This window comes from Rhamphochromis sp. 'chilingali' (assembly GCF_963969265.1).
Source record: "Rhamphochromis sp. 'chilingali' genome assembly, chromosome: 22".
Lineage (NCBI taxonomy): Eukaryota > Metazoa > Chordata > Actinopteri > Cichliformes > Cichlidae > Rhamphochromis > Rhamphochromis sp. 'chilingali'.
In genome coordinates this window covers 30,330,520-30,348,876 of record NC_137950.1, presented here as the reverse complement: position 1 = coordinate 30,348,876, position 18,357 = coordinate 30,330,520, and the positions used below count along the sequence as shown (strand labels likewise).

Below are 18,357 nucleotides of genomic sequence, written 5' to 3'. Positions count from 1 at the left end.
CAGCCTCTAAAAAAATAAAAGCAGCTTAAATGTTAAAGAAGAGTTTTTCTGGTCTTTATTTTTAATATCTGACATTTAAACAGCACAGTCATGGCACTCAAACTGGGCACTCCGCATCGACTCACCGGGTTGCCCAACATCACAACTCTTCACATCAACATGATGAAAACAGTCCAACTCCACCCTGAAGACACTTTGGGCTTTTATTTTGAAGGTCTGCCTATCAGGTTGCAGCTGTACTTCCTCTCCTGATGGCCATAAAATGTTGTTTTATTTTATGTGTGTGTGTGTCAGTGCTGGGTGGTTTTGTGTGTGTGCGCTGCAGTAAAGTCCAGCTGTGTGTCCTCGGCGGCGGTCAGGGCGCACTCGAGTCTTCTCTGCAACTCGGCGTCAAGCAGCGTCGCTCCGACCACAAAATGATCCTGACACAAAGCAAAGCGATAGTCGGTCATCAATCAGTCACATGACTCACTAAAGTTTAAAATATTTTAGTTTGACTTTCAAACCTTCTTCTTGAGGCTTGGTGATGCTACAGGGGGGTTAAAGGTCATATCTTTGATGCTGTAGTCGTCAAACAGCTCCACAGATGACCTGCAGGGGGCAACGTTCACACTTCAGAAAAACGAAACTTTTAAAGGAGCAGTACACCGTTTTCACTGATCCTCACACAGGCCGAGCTTTCTGATTAAACACAGGTGATGTGTGTGTACCTGCGACTCAGCTCCGCACTGAGCGCCGCCGAGCCTTCAGAGGGAGCGCCCTGACTCAGGTGGACTGCAAACCGCCGCACGACCGGGTGGTAATGTCTCTGAAAGAGCACAAACACCACGCAGCTACATTCAGAAACACGTGGGGCCATGTGTGCACCTGCATACCTGTGTGTGTGTGTCTGCAGTGTGTGTGTACCTGCAGTGTGTGTAGCTCCCACAGTGCTGTGTTCTGAGCGTTGCAGTGTTCAGGTTCGTCGAGCTCCGGCAGGTAGAACCCACTGCCCTGAATCTCGTTGTCCAGCAGGAAGTCACACTTTGGGAAGGACTGAGACACACACACACACGTCAAACTTCTACCTGTACAACTACTTGAATTACTGAGCAGCTGTTAGGTAACCACACCTCTTTTCAAGTGACTGAATCAGACTTTATATAGCAACAAATCACGACAGTCACGTCGAGGTGCTTCATGCTGTAATGTAAAGAGTGTAGGAGCGTCCACTAACACAGAGAAAACCCCTGAAATCACAATCGATGAGTAAGCACTCTGCCGACAGTGGGACCGGGCGGGGAGGAGTTCTGCTCAGGGAGGGTTGGCGGTTGGGGACGAGGGGACGAAGACAGGATGTCAACACACACGTTCAGACTCACATGCATCGTGGCTCGGTTGGCGGCAAGAATTCCCACGCTGGCGTTGGGCATTACGTGCAGACTGATCGTGCTCAGCCTTTTGACAAACGCCATTGCCCTCTGTAGGGTCACCTGCTTCCTGCGGCGGGTCAGCATTGCGTCCAGACACCGCAGTACAATGATGGCGTCATCGTTGGGCGCCCCTGAGGGATTCAAAGCGTGGCTGTTAAAACAATCATGTGACGTGTGACGTCATACTGCCGGTTCAAAGTGAGGCTAACTGACCTGCGTGGAGCCTGGGCAGCAGTTTATATAACTGGGAGTAAAAGTTGAGCGGGTCGATGTTCAGGACGTCACCTGATACACAAACAAACTTTATTGATCCAGGAAACTCAACAGGAAGTGACATCATGTGCAGGAAACACACCTGACTTTTCAAAGAGTTTTTAAAAATAATTTATTGGTCTATCTCAGTGAGAATAAACTGTAGCCAGTGCTATTGCTGAGCAGTGCTGCACATGTGCCTCTGTGAGCCTAACACGAACACACACGTTTGTCTATGTCACTGGGAGGGGACCCTTACATATTCCCAGGACTACAATCCAAGTCTGAACCTTTAAAACAACTCGTTATTGCAGCTTATTTAAATAAACATCCACAAATGTCTCAACATTGATACACAAAGAAGGTCCTGACTTCTTGTGATCATATAACAAAAATATTTAAAATGGCCTCAAAGGTCTTCATCAGACTAAGGTCTTCACAAGTCAGATATACGAGCACACACACAGAGTCTGACCTTGTCCTGACAGGATGGTGAAGACGGTCTGGATGCAGTGCAGCGTCTCCTTATTGGACAAATCCTGCAGGTATAAATAAAGAAACAAAAATAAATAAAGAACTATTTGTGACACCAAACTAGCAGGTGACTCTGCAGGGGGCGGGGTCAAATATGAACACTCACTCCTGCATGGATGAGGTCCTGCAGCACGTTGAGCAGGTCATCAAAGAACTCCAGGTTGATGAGGTGAGCAAAACTGACAGGAAATGACATCATATTCAGCACTATAGTAGTACTAAAGATTGTGTGTGTGTGTGTGTGTGTGTGTGTGTGTGTGTGTGTGTGTGTGCGCGTGTGTGTGTGTGCGCGTACTTGGCGAGCCCCTCCAGAACTGCAGGGAGAAGAACTGATTTCTGAGCCTTCTTCAAAATCCTGAAGTAAATGAGGAAGACGATGTTCAGCGTCTCTGTGTGCTGGAGAGGAAGAGCAGAGGGGTGAGGAGGAGGAGGAGGAGAAGTGTCCTTCCTCTCACCGTACACGCTCGTGACCTTTCAACTCACCAGCTTGATCTTCTTGTCTTTGCTCTCTGAGGCTTCGGCTTCCAGCAGCTCCTTCTCCAGCTTCTCCTCAGCCTTCTTCCACTACACACACACACACACACACACACGCACGCACACACACACAAACACACACACACACACACACACAGGTTGGTGTCTCTCACTGCCCCCTGCTGGACGGACTGAGAAATCCCTGAGCATCAGCTCATCACAGAGGAAGTTGTTAATGCTTCTTATATTAATGCTCATAGACTTCAGTGAATTCGCACGAGCATGTAGAAACATTTTATTCTGACTCACATGTTCTTCTCGTGTTTTTGTTACTTTGCTAATATTTCCTCAGGTTATTGTAAGAATTGTTTTTTATATTTTGCCCCAGTAACATTAACTTTTCATTGACACATTCTCTTATTCTCACATTATTATGTTTGGAGTTTATTTTAAATTAAAAATATCTTTTACACGTTTCGCCCATATTTGGATCCTTTGTTTACCTTGTGATCGTGAGCAGATCATCTCTTTGTGCTGATGTTTCTGGCACAAACGTTTGAATGAACACGTGTTCCTGTTTCTAAAGCCTGAGTTTCTCTCACTGTTCGTCTGCTGCTGCAGCTCCAGCCCTTAAAATGAACGAGGCCTCGTTAACGGGGCTGTCGGGGGCGGAGCCGACCGCTGAAACAACCAATAAGGACTCGGTGCGAGGGTTTACCTTCCTCTGCATCCTCGACAGGTTCTTCTTCCTCTCCTTGTTGGTCATGAACTTCTTCTTTGGTGCCGCAGCCTCGATGTCCTTCTTCATCTCCACCTCTTTAATCCTCAGACTCAGCAGCGTCCGCAGCAGCTGGAGGGGGCGGAGTTAACAGCGTCTGATTAATAATTTATCAACAGTCTTCTCGGAGTGGGCGTGGCCTGGATACGTTTCGTTCGTTACCTCGGGTCGGACGTTGTAGTTCAGGCTCTTCACGAGGCCGGAGATAACTCGCACCGTGGCCAGCGAGGCCCCGCCCGCTCTGTCCTGCTGGAAGAGCTTCCTGAACGCGTCACAGCACACGCCGGACACCTGAAACACAAAGAGCACGTGAAGGCGTCGCACAATGCTGGGCTGCGCTGCGGCGCCCATGAGACTCACCTTCTTGGTGGAGTCGTTCATCAGCGGCGCCAGGACGACCACAATGTTGTTGTGGAAGTTGAAGTGAGGCAGAGCGACGAGCAGCTCGCACAGGCAGCGGACGGCGACCTCGGCCAGCCCGCCGTACGCCTGCAGCGCCACCGCCTGACTGCGCTTCTTCTTCTTCTGCTTCCAGTCTGTGGGCGGAGATGAGCGGTCAGGGCGCCGTGAGGTGTGCGGGTGTCAGTGTGTGGCTGTTGCTATGGTGACGGAGGCGTACCTTTGACAGTCTGCTCCAGGTCCTCCAGGTAGAACTTGTACTGACTCACCAAACCCTCCTCGAACTCTCGGAGCACCTGCGTCTCCTTCTTCACCTGGAAGACGGCGAGCGGCAGAAGCAGCAGGTTAAAACGTGGCGACTGTGGCGACCTGCCGCCAGGCGCTTCCTCTACAAACAAACTCACAAACGCACCTTAGCGGTCTTCTCCGCCGAGGTCAGAGGTCGGATCCTGTAGGTGGGGGCGATGTCTTTGAAGACCTCCATCAAAGAAACCATCACCAGCTTTCTGACCGTCACCGCCACGCTGGGGTCGGCCTCCATCAGCATCCCCCGCAGCTCCTTCACGCGCTTTATCTGTCACACACGACGTCACGTTAAACACACACATACACGCCACGAGCCTGATCCCAGAGCGGCGCCCGGCCTTACGCTGCCGATGGGGTCCGACACGATGGCCGACGCCAGGCCGGCGATGGTCAGCTTCCTCTCGTTAAGCTTCTGATTCCTGAGCCGCTCTCTCTGCGCCGGCGTCATCTCCTGGCAGCTCGGTGGCTCCGCCTCTGCAAGGAGGACACGTGACAGATGAGAGGACGCCTCAGCCTCGTCACGGAGGCGTTTACCCCGCCGTGCCTGCGGAGTTTAATTCTTATTCCAAAAGTTCTGATCGCTTTTCATACCTGTGTCGACGTCATCAGGCTCCTCCTCCTGCTCCTCCTCCTGCTCCTCCCCCTGCTCCTGCTCCTCCGGCTGCTTCTCCACCACTGAAAGAACAGAGGGAGACGTTTCGACACAGCCGCACAGAACCAATCAGATTGATCAGGGATCAACGCAGCACGCCGTACCCCTCTCGACGCTCTGTGGGATCACGCCCGTCTTGTCTTTGATCGGCAGCAGGTGGATCACTTCCTTTTCCTCCGTCCTCGCCATCTTCCTGGGAACCTTCTCGTAGCTGCGAGCTACGTCCGATTTCCGCTTCTTCCCGCCATGCACCGGCCCGCTGGGACGCCCCGCCGCACCACACAAACGCACCTCAGTCACTGTGCATCACACCTGCTTCTGTATCTAAATATGGTTTGTGTGTGTGTGTGTTGGAGTTACCATGACGACAGGTCCCTGGTGATGAAGGACGCCTGGCGAGCCATGGCGGTCATCTGCTGCAGGTCTTCCTGCTCCATCATGTCTGTGGGTAGGCTCTCCAGAAACTCCTCCTCCTCCTCCTCCTCCTCCTCTGTACGAGCAGGAGCAGGGTCAGACAGTTCTGGTCTCTGATTGGTTTACAGCAGACGTTAGTAATCACGTGATCGTTTGCCGCTCACCTGGTCTCTTCCTGTACATCTCCAGGGGGCGGGGCGTTTCGCCGACGGCGCCCTTCACCGCCTGCCTCAGCCTTTTCTGCTCCTTGCGCTGCTTCTTGGCGACGTTCTGCTGCTTCAGCTGGCGGTTCTTCAGCTTGTTCTCCAGCTTCACGCCACTCGTCTTCAGCAGGCGGCGAAACGTCGGCCGCCGCTTCTTCGAGCGAGGCTGCGGAGCGTCAGAGGAAAGAAGGAGAGGTGTTCAGCAATGATGTCACGGTCCATGGAGGCTCTGGCTTGGATCCTGTGAACACCTGACGCTGTGTGACCGACTCTAAACCGACCAATCAGAGACAAACTCAGCGTCGAGCTGCTGATTTACTGGACTCACTGTGGGCGTGGCGCTCAGACGCTCTGCCGCCTCAATACTACCTCGCACTACACAGTACTACCTCGCACTACACAGTACTACCTCCCACTACACAATACTACCTCCCACTACACAATACTACCTCGCACTACACAATACTACCTCCCACTACACAATACTACCTCGCACTACACAGTACTACCTCGCACTACACAGTACTACCTCGCACTACACAATACTACCTCGCACTACACAGTACTACCTCCCACTACACAGTACTACCTCGCACTACACAATACTACCTCACACTACACAGTACTACCTCCCACTACACAGTACTACCTCACACTACACAATACTACCTCGCACTACACAGTACTACCTCGCACTACACAATACTACCTCGCACTACACAGTACTACCTCACACTACACAGTACTACCTCACACTAGGGCTGCCACGATTAGTCGACTAGTCACGACTGATTTAATAGTCGACGCGTCGTTTGAAGCTTTGTAAGATCACAAAAGACGCAGGAATAATAGCAGGAATTAAGAGTGTAATAACGGACTGAAACAGAAGATGGCAGCACTGCATGTACAAGGATGTCAGCTGCCCTTAAACCCCGAAGAAGAAGAAGCTGTGTCCCAGAATTCATAGCGCAGCCCAGCTCAGTTTCCTACGGAGCCCCGCAGGGGACATGGGAGAAAAAAAAAAAATTAAGACGGACTTTTGCGAGAGCTCGCAAAAGTTTTAGCCGCATTCTTCGGAGGCCGCCAGCTCGAAGCCGACCGGGAGGTCGAGGCACGATGTGCTGGGAAAGCGGTGTTCCTCCCGGCTGTAGTAGGTCTCGACCGCCCGTTAGCTTCGAGCTAGTGGGTGTCAGATCTCCAAAAACGTCGGAGCACTTTTGCAAATATGTGATGTCTTGTAAACCGAGCAGGTATCTGACGTTTACACAACTACATTCACGCCTCAAAATATCTTAAAAGTGTATTTTGTGACCCAAAAAGAGTAATATTACAACTAAGTAGCTGCCGCCATTGTTGGAGTTTTGCGAGATCTCGCAAAAGTCCGTCTTAATTTTTTTTTTCTCCCTAATTTTTTTTTCTCCCATGTCCCCTGCGGGGCTCCGTAGTTTCCAACAATGGCGGCAGCTAGTTAGTTTTAATATTACTCTTATTATTCTTTCTGGGTCACAAAATAAACGTTTAACATATTTTCATGGAGAATGTAGCTGTGTAAACCTCAAATATCGGCTCAGTTTATCAAGACACCGCATATTTTCAAAAGCGCTCCGACGTTTTCGGAGACGTCTGTTACCCACTAGCTCGATAGCTAGCCGGGGGCTAGGTCACTAGCGCCGTGAGAACACCGGACTCCCAGCAAATCGTTTTCAAACCCACCGCCGTCTTTCGCTACTCAGGTTAAACATGATATATGAGTCACTTAGATAACGTAAAAATGTTATTGTTTGGCTTTTTTCAGTATTTTATTTGTTCCTGAGTAAATCGGTTTGTCTGAGATTAAAGTTATAGTTTTTACACAGCTGAATAAACGTCAAGCAGACAGCTGATTATCAGAAGTGTGAGATGCTGCAGAATTTACTCCGGTGTCCTGTTATATTTTAGATAGCAAGGAGTTTATTAAACTTCACCGAAACAATCTGCAAATTTCATTAAAATGTAATAAACTATCATCTTGTCTTTATTTTTAGTTAGCACAGACCTGAAACACTTAAAGCTGTAAGCTAATGATAGTTATATAAGAGCAGATGCTGCTGGTGCAATAAGCTGTAGTTTTACGTCCAGTGGATGATGATCTGATTAGTCGACTAATCGCAAAAATAATCGGTGACTAGTCGACTATCAGAATAATCGTTTGTGGCAGCCCTACCTCGCACTACACAGTACTACCTCAGTCCCAGGTACTTAAATTTAATAATCAAAATTTTAATCATATACGTAATAATTTAAATATGAATGTTGCAAAAACTTATTTTTACTCAATGATCATCTCTCATATGGACTACTGTTTGACGTCCTGGTCACTTGCTTGTCCAACAACACTTAAAACTATTGAAAACATTTATAAAAGAAGTTTAAAACTACTTGACAAAAAACCGACCTCCCACCACCACTGTCATGTGTTAAAAAACATAAATTACTGAACTTCAATAACTTAGTGAAACTTAAAAGAGTGAGTTTAATATATAAAGTCTTACACTCCCTTGCTCCACCACCACTAAAGCAGTTCATTAGGCATAAAGAAAGCTCAGACAGGACCACTCGAGCTACAATCTGAGGAGACGTGTTTATACCCCACAGACGGACAGCATTTGGGCAGAACGTCCTCTCTGTCCAGGAGGCCATCTGTGGAACAGTCTTCCTCAACCCATTAGAGAATGCTCTACACTCAGTTTGTTTAAGGCAAAGGTTAAAAACTGGTTATGGACAAATCAAGTGTGTGATCATGTATGAGTTGTATAGTTTTAATGTTTTATTTGGGAACAGAATGGTGTGTATGTGTGAGTTTGGTGATGGAGTTTTTATTATGAATGAATGATGAATTTTTATGAATTATTATGTCTATTTTTTTATGCTTAAGGACAACAGATGGAAGTTAGCCTTTGGCTATAATCTGGCATGTTTACATTCATGTAAATTTTTTTTTTACATTTATGTTCATTAACATGCACTGTCCTAAATAAAATAAATAAATACTACACAGTACTACCTCATACTGCCTGGTACTACAGGACACTACATGTGCTACGTAGCTGGGTGGATGATGAGGTGTGTTTCTTTCCTGAGTGGGACACAGAGTGGCTGACTCGGGGCAGACCATCAGACACTGAGTCCTTCCACGTGACCGTTTGTGATGTTGTCAGGCGTAAAGCAGCAGCGGGCTCTGATGGAGGCGCCATCACCGTGTGTGCTCGGACCACACTCCGTTCAATGCGCCGTTATTTTGGGGCTCTGGTATCCCTCTGAACACCCGGGAGCTGTTTTAAAATGAGTCTGACTCTAAAATCGTGGGTTTTCTGTGGACTCGGGCTGTGAGGACACAGACGCTTTGAGCATGTTTGTTCTCTCAGACCAGACTCCGTTCATTAAACGGCGGATTTAAGCCTCTCACTCACCGGGCCCATGGCTGCAGGACGTTCCGGTGTCTCCGATGTGTCTGGCCGGACTACAGTCGTTCCCGCTCGGTCACTTTGGTTCGGAGTGTTTTGGTGCCGAGATGCGGGTTACCTCCACACGTTGCTCTCCAAAAACCCGGAAACAGAAAAGTAACCGCCCTTCTGTGACGAGAGGACAGCGCCCCCCGCGGCCGGAGGACAGGACCAGTTTTTTTCTGCTGGACTGGAGCGCGCCTCAGACACCTACGGCTCTCCGCGAGGCCTCCACGGGGAGATTTACCGATGTTGCTTCAAACAGACTCAAGAGAAAAAGTGTGTGTGTGTAATCTGATTATTTTCCCTCGGATTCAGACTCCCTGAGGTCCTGCCATGCTTCCTGGACGTGTTCTCTATGCACCTTTCAGGACCTTGAAACGTTCTTGAGGACCTGAGGTGGAGTAGTTCATGTGACACGGAACACGTGATGACTGCGCATTCAGTAGACTAACAGCTGGAGGGTTTTGTCATTGTCCATATTTTAAGGGAGTTTTCTTTACGATGGGAAAATGTTTTGTTTCTTTAAGTTCCCCAAGAAGAATGATAAATGTTTTTTTATGATAAATACTTTTAGCTAAATTTCTTATCCATAAATGTAAGTTTACTAACAAAACACCATATTTCTGTCATTATTTTAAGGATGTGGAAATATACATACAATCAATATCAGACTCCACCAACAAAAACGCTCAAAACAATACATGTATGTGAATTTTTGCATGTATTCTTATAATTGTTACTTTTTTCTATTTACCCCTGGCTTTGTGTGTTCATTTTGTTGTTTTGTATACTTCATCTGTTCGTATGTTGTATACTCATTGTTTGTTAAATAAAGTTAAAAAAAACAAACAGCTGGAGGATGACCCTTCACCTGCTCTGCAGGCTGACACCTGAAGTTTACTAAAATACACTTTGTGAATGACCAGAAACGGATCAAAGATCAGACTCCTGCTGTGGGCGTGAAACTGACCTGGGTGCAGTTTCTCTGCCCCCGGGCTCACGTGGCGCTCAGCTGGCCATCACATAAAGGGGCGGGGCCACCAACAGCTGACCAGTCACATTGATTATTGTACCAACAGCTGACTTTATAAAGGAGGGCTAACCTGACATCAGACACACACTTGGTGGATCAGGGAGCTGTGGATGTGTGAAACAGCTGCTGTGCTAATAAAGTTTGAGTGTTTGAAGGCGTGCTGGTGTGAGGGACCAGCCTGATCACCTGCGATTCACAGGACGGCGGCGTTCTGTGCGGCGCTCGCTGACATCACACCCAAACCACCTTCTGTGACCATGCCCCCACCTTTTAAAGTATTACCATTTATTTTTCTCATTAACTTTTTATACTTTATTCTGGATGGGCCTCAGAAATGTGCTGACAGGTGTGCTGCACCTGCTGATGAAACAGGAAGCTGCAGTCTCTCACCTCGTGCTCCTCAGATTGATCACCAACACTTTTTGATTATTATTATTATTATTCATGGATCCGTCCTGCAGGATGTTTGTCTTCTTACGTCACTTTATAAAAATGATAAACAAACATTTCAGAACAAAAATAAACGTTTTCTTTTATTTTGAAAGGTCACTTCATGTCATCAAAACCTTTTCAAATTAAAGTTCACATCTGAGTATTATCAGTGTTCACAGTGACCTCAGTGATGACGTCATGCGTAAGCCGAAGCGGCGCTCCGTCCCATTAAGGCAGCAGGTGGACAGAGTCTGTTTGCCAAATCAGAGGCCCCGCCCCCTGCACACTCAAGCCCTCCGGGCCCTTCAGGCGTAGCCGCACTTGTGCAGCTTCAGGTTGCGCTGGTCGGCGTAGCGTTTGCCGCAGCGGTCGCAGATGTACTGCTTCCCACCGGCGTGCAGGTGGCGCTTGTGCGTGCGCAGGTGGCTGCCCTGGCTGAAGCTCTTGCCGCAGACGTCGCAGGCATACGGCTTCTCGCCCGTGTGCACGCGTGTGTGCAGCTTCAGGCTGTTGCTGTTGTTGAACTTCTTGTCGCAGGCACCGCACGCAAACGGCTTCTCGCCGGAGTGCGTGCGCCCGTGCGAGATCAGGCTGCTCTGCTGGCTGAACGTCTTCCCGCACTGGCGGCAGCAGAAGGGCCGCTCGCCCGTGTGCGTGCGGCGGTGGATCTTGAGGTTCACCGCCTGCCGGAAGCTTTTCCCGCAGAGGTCGCAGGCGAAGGGGCGGGCGCCGCTGTGTGTGCGCTGGTGGTTCCTGAGGTTGACGGCGTGCCGGAAAGCTTTGTGGCACTGCTCACACCTGAACGGCTTCTGGCCGCTATGGATCAGCTGGTGCGTGCGCAGCGTGACGGCGCGCGTGAATCCCTTCCCGCATGCCTTGCACACGAAGATCTTGGCGCCTGCGTGCGTCCGCTTGTGGCGCTGCAGGTTCTGCGGCAGATTGAAGCGGCGGCCGCACTGGTCGCAGGCGTGCGGCTTCTCGCCCGTGTGCACGACGGCGTGCGCTTTCAGTTGGCCCTGCTTGGAGAAGCGTTTGCCGCACTGGGGGCACTCGAAGGGCCGCTCGCCCGTGTGCGTGCGCATGTGGCTCTGCATGCCCTGCCGCTGGCGGAAGGCGCGGCCGCACACGCTGCACAAAAATGGCTTTTCTCCCGTGTGCACGCGCAGGTGCGTATTGAGGTTGCTCTGAGATGAGAAGGACTTCCCGCACGCCGTGCATGTGAAGTACTTCCAGGTGACGCTCTCCAGCACGAAGCCCGCCGGGCTCGTCACCGTCGATGGGGACAACAGCCGCTCCGACTCGTCCGGTGGGGCCGCCTCCACCTCGGCTCCTGAGAGAATAAGCACAGCTGATCAGACCATCACACATGCGGGCATACTTCCTGCCGCGGTCGAGCACTCACTCTCTGCGATTGCGCCCAGGTTGATGTTCCCGTGCTCGTCCTTAATGGTGACCGCCAGCACCAGCGGCGTCTCCTGCTCCTCCTCCTTCGAACTGGTCTGCAGGGACACATATACATACACTCAGTCACGGTCAGTGAACGCAGCACAGGTGAGCCAGAGCAGCAGGCTTACCTTAGGGGGCGTGGCTGAGTCACCGCCCTGCTGCCGGAGTCCATACGAGTGCTCGAGCTCTGCCACAAACATAACACAGTGAGGGTGATGTCACTGAGGCTCGGGGGTGGAGTCTTTGGGCGGGGCCAATACTTACCTATATGGGCGTTGCTGAGCACGTTGAGTACGCTCGTCTGCAGTCGCCGGGCGCCGCGGCCCGATGGTGGCTCCGCCGTCAGCCCGACTTCATCCAGCAGGTTGAGGATCTTCCCCAGAGCCTCGTTCCCCAGAGTCTCCATGATGGAGGCGAACAGCACCTGAGGTCAGAGGTCACACCCCGTCACCATGACAACGGTCAAAACTATACAACCACCACCAGCTACAGTCTGGGCCACCAGTCACACCACCACACCAGCTACACTGGGCAACCAGTTACACCGCCACACCAAGGCAAGTTTATTTGTATAGCACAATTCAACAACAAGGTGATTCAAAGTGCTTTACAGAGACATTAGAAACAAGAACAAATAAAAAGCAGGATTTAAAATTGATTAAAACAAACGACCAGGCAGTCCTCGCTCCTCACCATCCTCTCGCGGCTCTCCGTCCTCTCTCTGGCCAGCACAGTAGGCTCCTCTCCGGCCTCCACCAGCTTCTTCAGCTCCGCCACTGCAGCGTGGACGAGGGACTCCATGACGGCGGCCAGCTGTGTGTGGAGGCCGGCGGAGAAGCTCATCCTGCGGGCTGACAGGCCGCGGAGCCCTGCCGACCATCAGCGGGACCTCGGGCCGCTCTCAGCGGTTACTCAGAGGACAGAGGGCCCGGAGGAAAGAACCGAGAGTCCAGTCTGATCCGACCCACAGACCCGAACTACACGGGGGGTTGCACCAAGAGCTGCTCTGGCTTCCGGTTCAAACAGGAAGCAGCTTCCGTTTCTAACTGTGATCCGGACAGCGCTCACGGATGTCTGACTGTCGTTCCGCCTGTTTCTGGGCTGGATCAGGTTACACGTTACGGTTTGTGCCTCCAACGAGTAGCTAAATATTTATTTTTTCATCTAAAAATCAAACAAATAAACACTTTCAATAAAAACCGTTTTGCTCTATTTCCATTTACAGCCATCCAATCAGAAACATGATGGATAAACAGAAATCTTTGGTGTACAGAGAAGACCATGTTTAGCTCTCAGCAGTGCTGCCACTCTGGGTCAAAGCTGCACGCAGGGCGGTCGGTCTCATTTATTTATCGTCCTGATACGAATCTCACAAACCAGACTGACTCATTTATCCTGGGAGCTTCCTCACACTCTGAGGACGAGCAGAGCAAACCTGTCATCACAAACTGCTTTATCCTGAGTGAGCCCGGAGGACAGATACCACAGAAGAAGAGTGATCAATCACGCCCCTCCAGTGTTTCACAGGAAATACCAAAATAAAAGTTGAGCAGAAGCAGGGCAGTGAAAATGTTTCTCTTCCACCCGAGTTCATGTCTGTCCTGCGAGCCCTCAGGTAAACCTGGACAGGTGAGCCACCGCGGCCTCGAATGCCCCTCGGCCAGCTCGTTTGTTAAATCGGACGTTTGATGAGTGAACGCTGGTGTTTGCTGATTCTTTCTCAGACAAAAGAAACCGAGCACTAGCTTTTTTCCATTCTGGGATTTTTATTGAAAATTAAAACCAGTTTGGAGGAAACATCAGCAGGTCAGAGACCACGAGCTGCTTCCTGTCGTGACTGACTGAATGTTTTTCACATTAAAAGTTTCTTTCAATAAGATCACAGGTTAGATCTGTGAAGGAGGCTAAAATCAGAGAATCTGAATGGACTTCTGAACTGTGAGATCTCAGGAGCGGAGGTGAAACATCCGTGTTTCAGGTGTGATCTGATGACTCCGACTGGAACTCCGCCTCCATCACTCTCCGCCCTCACTCTGCCGCTGCTGCTCCACCCACTCCCTGATGAGGCGGTTGGCGAGGGCGTGTTTCGGAGGAAGCCAGATGATGGGGGGGTCGCCTCTCCTGGGCGGAGCTTTCACCTGGAGGGCGCGGGTGATTTCGTCCATGGTGAACCAGCGAGCATCTTCCAGCTCTGAGTTGTCCACGCTCAGCTGCACATGAAACGAGAGCAGGTCACATGACACTACATCATTGAGTACGAGGAGCTCCGAGCTCGCTTCTCCTCGTCCTGATTACACAACCTCAATAATCACCTGTGAACTCACCTGAGTGTGGGTGGGGCTAACCAAGGCGTGGCAGCCCAGCATGAAGGAGCTGTGCGGGAACGGCCAGTGCTGCGAGGAGCTGTAGGAGATGCTCTGGATCTCCAGACCCACCTCCTCCGCCACCTCCCTGCAGAGCGCCTCCTCCAGAGTCTCACCTGGGACCACACACACGCACACACACACACACACACACACACACAGGTGAGTTCTACACACACACACACACACACACACAGGTGAGTTCTACACACACACAAACACACACACACGGGTGAGTTCTACACACACACGGGTGAGTCTGACCCATGTCACAGAAGCCGGCCAGAGCGCTGTAGAGTCCACGTGGGAAGGATGGCTGGCGGCCCAGCAGACACCGACTCCCATCAGACACCAGAGCGACCGCCACCGCAGACATCTGTAGACACAAACAGTCAGACCCGGCTCGGTTCTGGTTCAGTTCTGCACCGAGGACGTTACCTTCGGGTAGTAGACGGTGGAGCTGCTGCTGCAGAACCTCTGGCTGCCTGCTCGGTTTCGTTGAGTCGGCTGGCCCGAAGCGCCGCAGAACCTGCTGGTCTGATGCCAACGCAGCAGCGCCTGACCCTGCAGGGTCAGGACACACAGACTACTGTGTGACTCTTCTACTGGGGCGGTATCAGTATCGGTTTGGTGGGACTGTGTTGAAACGTTCCTGATTTGGTACCAGAACCGAACAGGTGGGTATCAGAGGTCAGCTGCAGTCACTCACCTTGGACACTAGAGGCGCCTCAGCTGCGGGCAGCAGAAAGAAGGCCTTCCTCAGATCGATGAAGGTCCCCTGAGAGGCTTCCTCCACCGCCGCCTGGTCCAGTTCTCCTGAACAGAGACCAGAACCTCCAGAGTCAGGAACATGGCGCTGGCGAGCTCAAAATGCAGGGATCTGGATTTCAATCGTTCTCACCGACATCCAGACAGAACTGAGCCTGGTTCTGCTCAGAACAGCCAATCAGAACTGCCTCCTTCAGCTGCGACCCGTCTGAACCGAGCCTCTGTAGGACCAACTGCACATCTGGAACACGAAAAAGCGTCTCAGCAGGAATCACACCGGACTGTCAGGTCCTCAGCGCTGCTCGCTCGGTCTCGGTTCTGTACCTGAGCAGGTGAAAGCTGCTGGGCTGAAGGTTCTGGCGTCGGGGCGTCGCAGCAGAGGAGACAAGCGGTGGAAGAGGAAGATGGAGCCATCCTTCAGCGCCGCCGCGCACGCCTCGTCGTCCTCCTTCAGCCTGTTCACATACCTGAAAGGACAGATCAGCTGATCAGCCCATCGATCGACCGACTGATCGATCAGTAATCGAGCAAAATAACGAGTTACCTCATCCTGGACACGAAGCTGGAGCAGCAGCGGCTCGGCTGCGTTTTCAGGCCTGAGAGGAGGAGCCTCAGAGGTCTCAGCATGGCTCTGATGTGGGCGGGGTCTCCTACCTGCAGACAGGTGACAGCAGATGACCTCCACACCTGATTCTCTGAAGGACAAACGCTCAGGTACGGCGTCTGTGGTCTGACACCAGAGAGTCCGACAGTGTGGACCTGTGACTGACGACCTCAGAGAGGAGGAGACCTTTGACCTCTGACCTTTGACTTTTGAAACAACTCTTTGTCAACAGTTACACAAAGAAAGAGGGGAAAATATTACTGCACGTGTTCACAGACGCACAGCATCAGAGTTCAGTCTTCACAGAAACATGTGGATGTGCCGCCGTTTCATAAGCAGTCAGACCCTGGAGGTCAACATCTGTGGACCTCGTTTTCTTTCTCCTAGTTAGCATGAATCCCATCTTTGCCTGACCAATGAGAAAGCTGGAAAGGCTGCTGTGCTGCTGTATTTGGGAGGGGAATATGAGCACTCTCAGCGCCGCTGCTGGAGTGATGTAGCTGGGACATCCACCCCACTAATGTAGCAGGGTGGACCCATGGACCACCCCCCACTGCAGAGCCACTACGTTTCTGCAGCGGAGGCTTGCACACGAACCTCCAGCTGCCTCTCGGAGAACCTGCTGCTAAAAGCACCGCACCACTTGGACTGCAGAGGACCGAGTAACGAAGCTTTGTTGCAGTGGTGGAGGAGCAGGAAAAACAGTTTCCTGGAAAAACAAATTTCCCAGAGTCCACTGTTCCCTCCTGTAGCTGATATAGAGACAAAAGATTCTCATTCAAGTTTTCCTGATTTCCCACTGAGTTAACGACTTCAAGGGATTTTCCTCGACACCCACTGGCTCCAAAAAAGACTAAAAGCTTAACAGAATCTCATCATGAACACTGAACTGTTAATGCGAGCACCGCTGCGGTGCTACTGCTGCACGATGGTCCGATGATGAAGCCCACAGGTGATGTTGCTGACCTTATCACTGCTGTTACAGTGACACTCGTCACTTTGACTCATGAGTATATTTTAATTCCTGGGTTAATTCGTTCTCTGCCATGTTCTGGTCTGTGTCCAGCTCAACAGTGAACTGTTAACTCAAACTCCTCATTCTACACAACCCAGTGAAATAAACTTATCTTACCTTTAACCAATGAACAACCACAGGGTGTAAACTTCTGAAATACAGCCCAAACAAACTCACTCACACTCCCAGCATGCAGTGCAGGAAGGAGAGGAGCATTTTGTTTTAATGTCAGTTGCCTTGGAAACAAATGTACTGTGTTATTCAGAATAACAAGATCAAAGGTTAGACCCACTCACCCAATAACCAACCAGCTGCTGTAAAAGCTGCTGATCACGGCCTGGACTCTGCTGGAGCCAATCACCACGTGATCTGCCCTTTAACTCCACCCACAGCAGTGGGAGCCTCCACCTTGAAACCTGCAGTAACCGTCTGCAGTTACACACACAGTTCTTGTATTAAAGCTGCAGCTCTGACCTTAAATCTGCCACTTTTTGAACGGAGTCTGGTGTGAGTCTCTTTCTTTCCCGTGGAGCTGCTGACGCTACAGCTTCTTCTTCTGCTCATATTTTCATGTTGCTGACGACAATAACAGCAAGCAAACTACCGCCCCCTGCAGGAAAAACACCGCACTTACAGGAATTATAATTATATTATGATTCATGCATGTAATTCATCGCTTATGATCAGTTATGATATAACTAAAATGTAAATGTATTTAAAAATAAAACTGTGTGTAAAGTATAATATTATATTAATTAGACGATAGAAAACATTAATGTGATATAATGAACATAATTGGGATATGATGTCACTGTTTGCTGCGTCATTATTTGAATGTTATTATTGTACTGGGGCCAGTGTGGTTACTGTGGACAAGCGTGGCTCTGACAGGGCTGAACATCCATCAGTAACTGTCTGTTTAAACTTTATTTCCAGTGTTTCACAGTTTGAATAAATAAAGGTTTCATATTCAATTTTCACTTCAGACAATAGTGATGTGTCGGTCGCGAGCGAAACGGCTCTTAGAGCCGACTCTTTGAAGTGACCGACGCGACTGGCTCCTTATCGCGAGCCGTGGGTTTTTTTCTCTCTCTCTCAGCCTCTCTCTCGCACTTTTTTTCCGCTTCACTCTGCACGCGAGCCTTGTGCTTTGCGCTGAGCAGAGGGGGGAGGGGCGGTAGTTACACTCGCAGTAGCACAGGAACAGAGCGGGAGAGAGAGAGAGAGAGAGAGGCAGGGACAACAAGGTCACATTAGAAAGGTATAGTAATCATCCACAACTATTTTCAGTTGGAGATGAAACAAATTTAAAGTGAAACAACACAAAACACTGCAAACCAGAACACAATTAAATATAAATTAAACTATGAAAACAAAAAGAAGATGCACATTCTCTGTCATACAGGCCTGGGATTATTTTTTGGGAGAGTGTTTTCCTGCTTGGAATTGCATACATAGGATTCACTGCATGGATAAACTTTCTGAATCCTTTATCATCTGCAACTGAAAATAATTGTGGATGATTACTATACCTTTCTAATGTGACGATGTTGTCTCTTGTTGTTGTCCTTGGCTCTCTTTCTCCCTCTGCTTTGTCTCCAGGGGCCACCCTATATATTTATATATAAACATAAATAAATAAAACCACGTTTTTTTAACATTAGTAATTCCTTTTGTGCATATTTTTATATTGTTGATGATAATAAATTAATTAAAGCAACAAAACAACCCAAAGAGCCCATTGGGAGCCGAAAGACCCAGTTCTCTAAAAAGATCTTGAATTCCCA

General features: G+C 49.9%; 3 protein-coding genes across 7 annotated transcripts; all 3 read right to left on the bottom strand.

Annotated features, from left to right (window-relative positions):
* Positions 1-32: 32 nt before the first annotated feature.
* Positions 33-9,662, bottom strand: noc3l (NOC3-like DNA replication regulator). Its single transcript, XM_080872008.1, has 21 exons — positions 8,874-9,662; positions 5,386-5,590; positions 5,168-5,297; positions 4,912-5,066; positions 4,747-4,830; positions 4,499-4,629; positions 4,262-4,423; positions 4,070-4,163; positions 3,811-3,986; positions 3,613-3,741; positions 3,391-3,522; positions 2,682-2,762; positions 2,494-2,594; positions 2,305-2,377; positions 2,140-2,203; positions 1,626-1,697; positions 1,362-1,543; positions 907-1,035; positions 711-808; positions 507-591; positions 33-422 (listed from the first exon to the last, which is right to left on the bottom strand). Exons 1-21 carry the CDS (start codon positions 8,880-8,882, stop codon positions 291-293), a joined length of 2,424 nt encoding a protein of 807 aa, XP_080728134.1. The 5' UTR covers positions 8,883-9,662; the 3' UTR covers positions 33-290.
* A 791-nt stretch (positions 9,663-10,453) lies between these two features.
* Positions 10,454-12,832, bottom strand: LOC308390246 (uncharacterized protein). Its single transcript, XM_080872022.1, has 5 exons — positions 12,514-12,832; positions 12,085-12,244; positions 11,949-12,007; positions 11,777-11,873; positions 10,454-11,704 (listed from the first exon to the last, which is right to left on the bottom strand). Exons 1-5 carry the CDS (start codon positions 12,661-12,663, stop codon positions 10,680-10,682), a joined length of 1,491 nt encoding a protein of 496 aa, XP_080728148.1. The 5' UTR covers positions 12,664-12,832; the 3' UTR covers positions 10,454-10,679.
* Positions 12,833-13,396: 564 nt separating this feature from the next.
* nudt13 (nudix (nucleoside diphosphate linked moiety X)-type motif 13) lies at positions 13,397-17,157 on the bottom strand. Of its 5 annotated transcripts, none has more exons than XM_080872040.1 (9): positions 17,045-17,156; positions 15,496-15,605; positions 15,276-15,418; positions 15,085-15,192; positions 14,893-14,996; positions 14,622-14,747; positions 14,448-14,559; positions 14,145-14,299; positions 13,397-14,030 (listed from the first exon to the last, which is right to left on the bottom strand). In XM_080872040.1, the coding sequence occupies exons 1-9, from the start codon at positions 17,132-17,134 to the stop codon at positions 13,836-13,838; spliced, it is 1,143 nt and encodes a 380-aa protein (XP_080728166.1). In that variant the 5' UTR covers positions 17,135-17,156; the 3' UTR covers positions 13,397-13,835. The 5 variants fall into 5 exon arrangements, with proteins under 5 accessions (XP_080728166.1, XP_080728165.1, XP_080728168.1 ...); XM_080872039.1 differs by having other exon boundaries at positions 14,893-14,999; positions 17,045-17,155; XM_080872043.1 differs by having other exon boundaries at positions 13,893-14,030; positions 14,431-14,559; positions 14,893-14,999; positions 17,045-17,157.
* Between the last annotated feature and the right edge of the window lie 1,200 nt (positions 17,158-18,357).

Coding starts and splice junctions, on each gene's coding strand:
- noc3l (XM_080872008.1), bottom strand. Junction 2,378..2,493: donor GTTCTGGAGGGGCTCGCCAA/GTACGCGCACAC, acceptor ATTTCCTGTCAG/TTTTGCTCACCTCATCAACC. Junction 809..906: donor GGGAGCTACACACACTGCAG/GTACACACACAC, acceptor GTGCTCTTTCAG/AGACATTACCACCCGGTCGT.
- LOC308390246 (XM_080872022.1), bottom strand. CDS start 12,663: ATGAGCTTCTCCGCCGGCCTCCACACACAGCTGGCCGCCGTCATGGAG. Junction 12,245..12,513: donor CGGAGAGCCGCGAGAGGATG/GTGAGGAGCGAG, acceptor CTCTGACCTCAG/GTGCTGTTCGCCTCCATCAT. Junction 11,705..11,776: donor CCTGGGCGCAATCGCAGAGA/GTGAGTGCTCGA, acceptor TTATTCTCTCAG/GAGCCGAGGTGGAGGCGGCC.
- nudt13 (XM_080872039.1), bottom strand. CDS start 17,134: ATGAGCAGAAGAAGAAGCTGTAGCGTCAGCAGCTCCACGGGAAAGAAA. Junction 15,193..15,275: donor AGCAGCTTTCACCTGCTCAG/GTACAGAACCGA, acceptor TTCGTGTTCCAG/ATGTGCAGTTGGTCCTACAG. Junction 15,000..15,084: donor TCAGTTCTGTCTGGATGTCG/GTGAGAACGATT, acceptor GTCTCTGTTCAG/GAGAACTGGACCAGGCGGCG.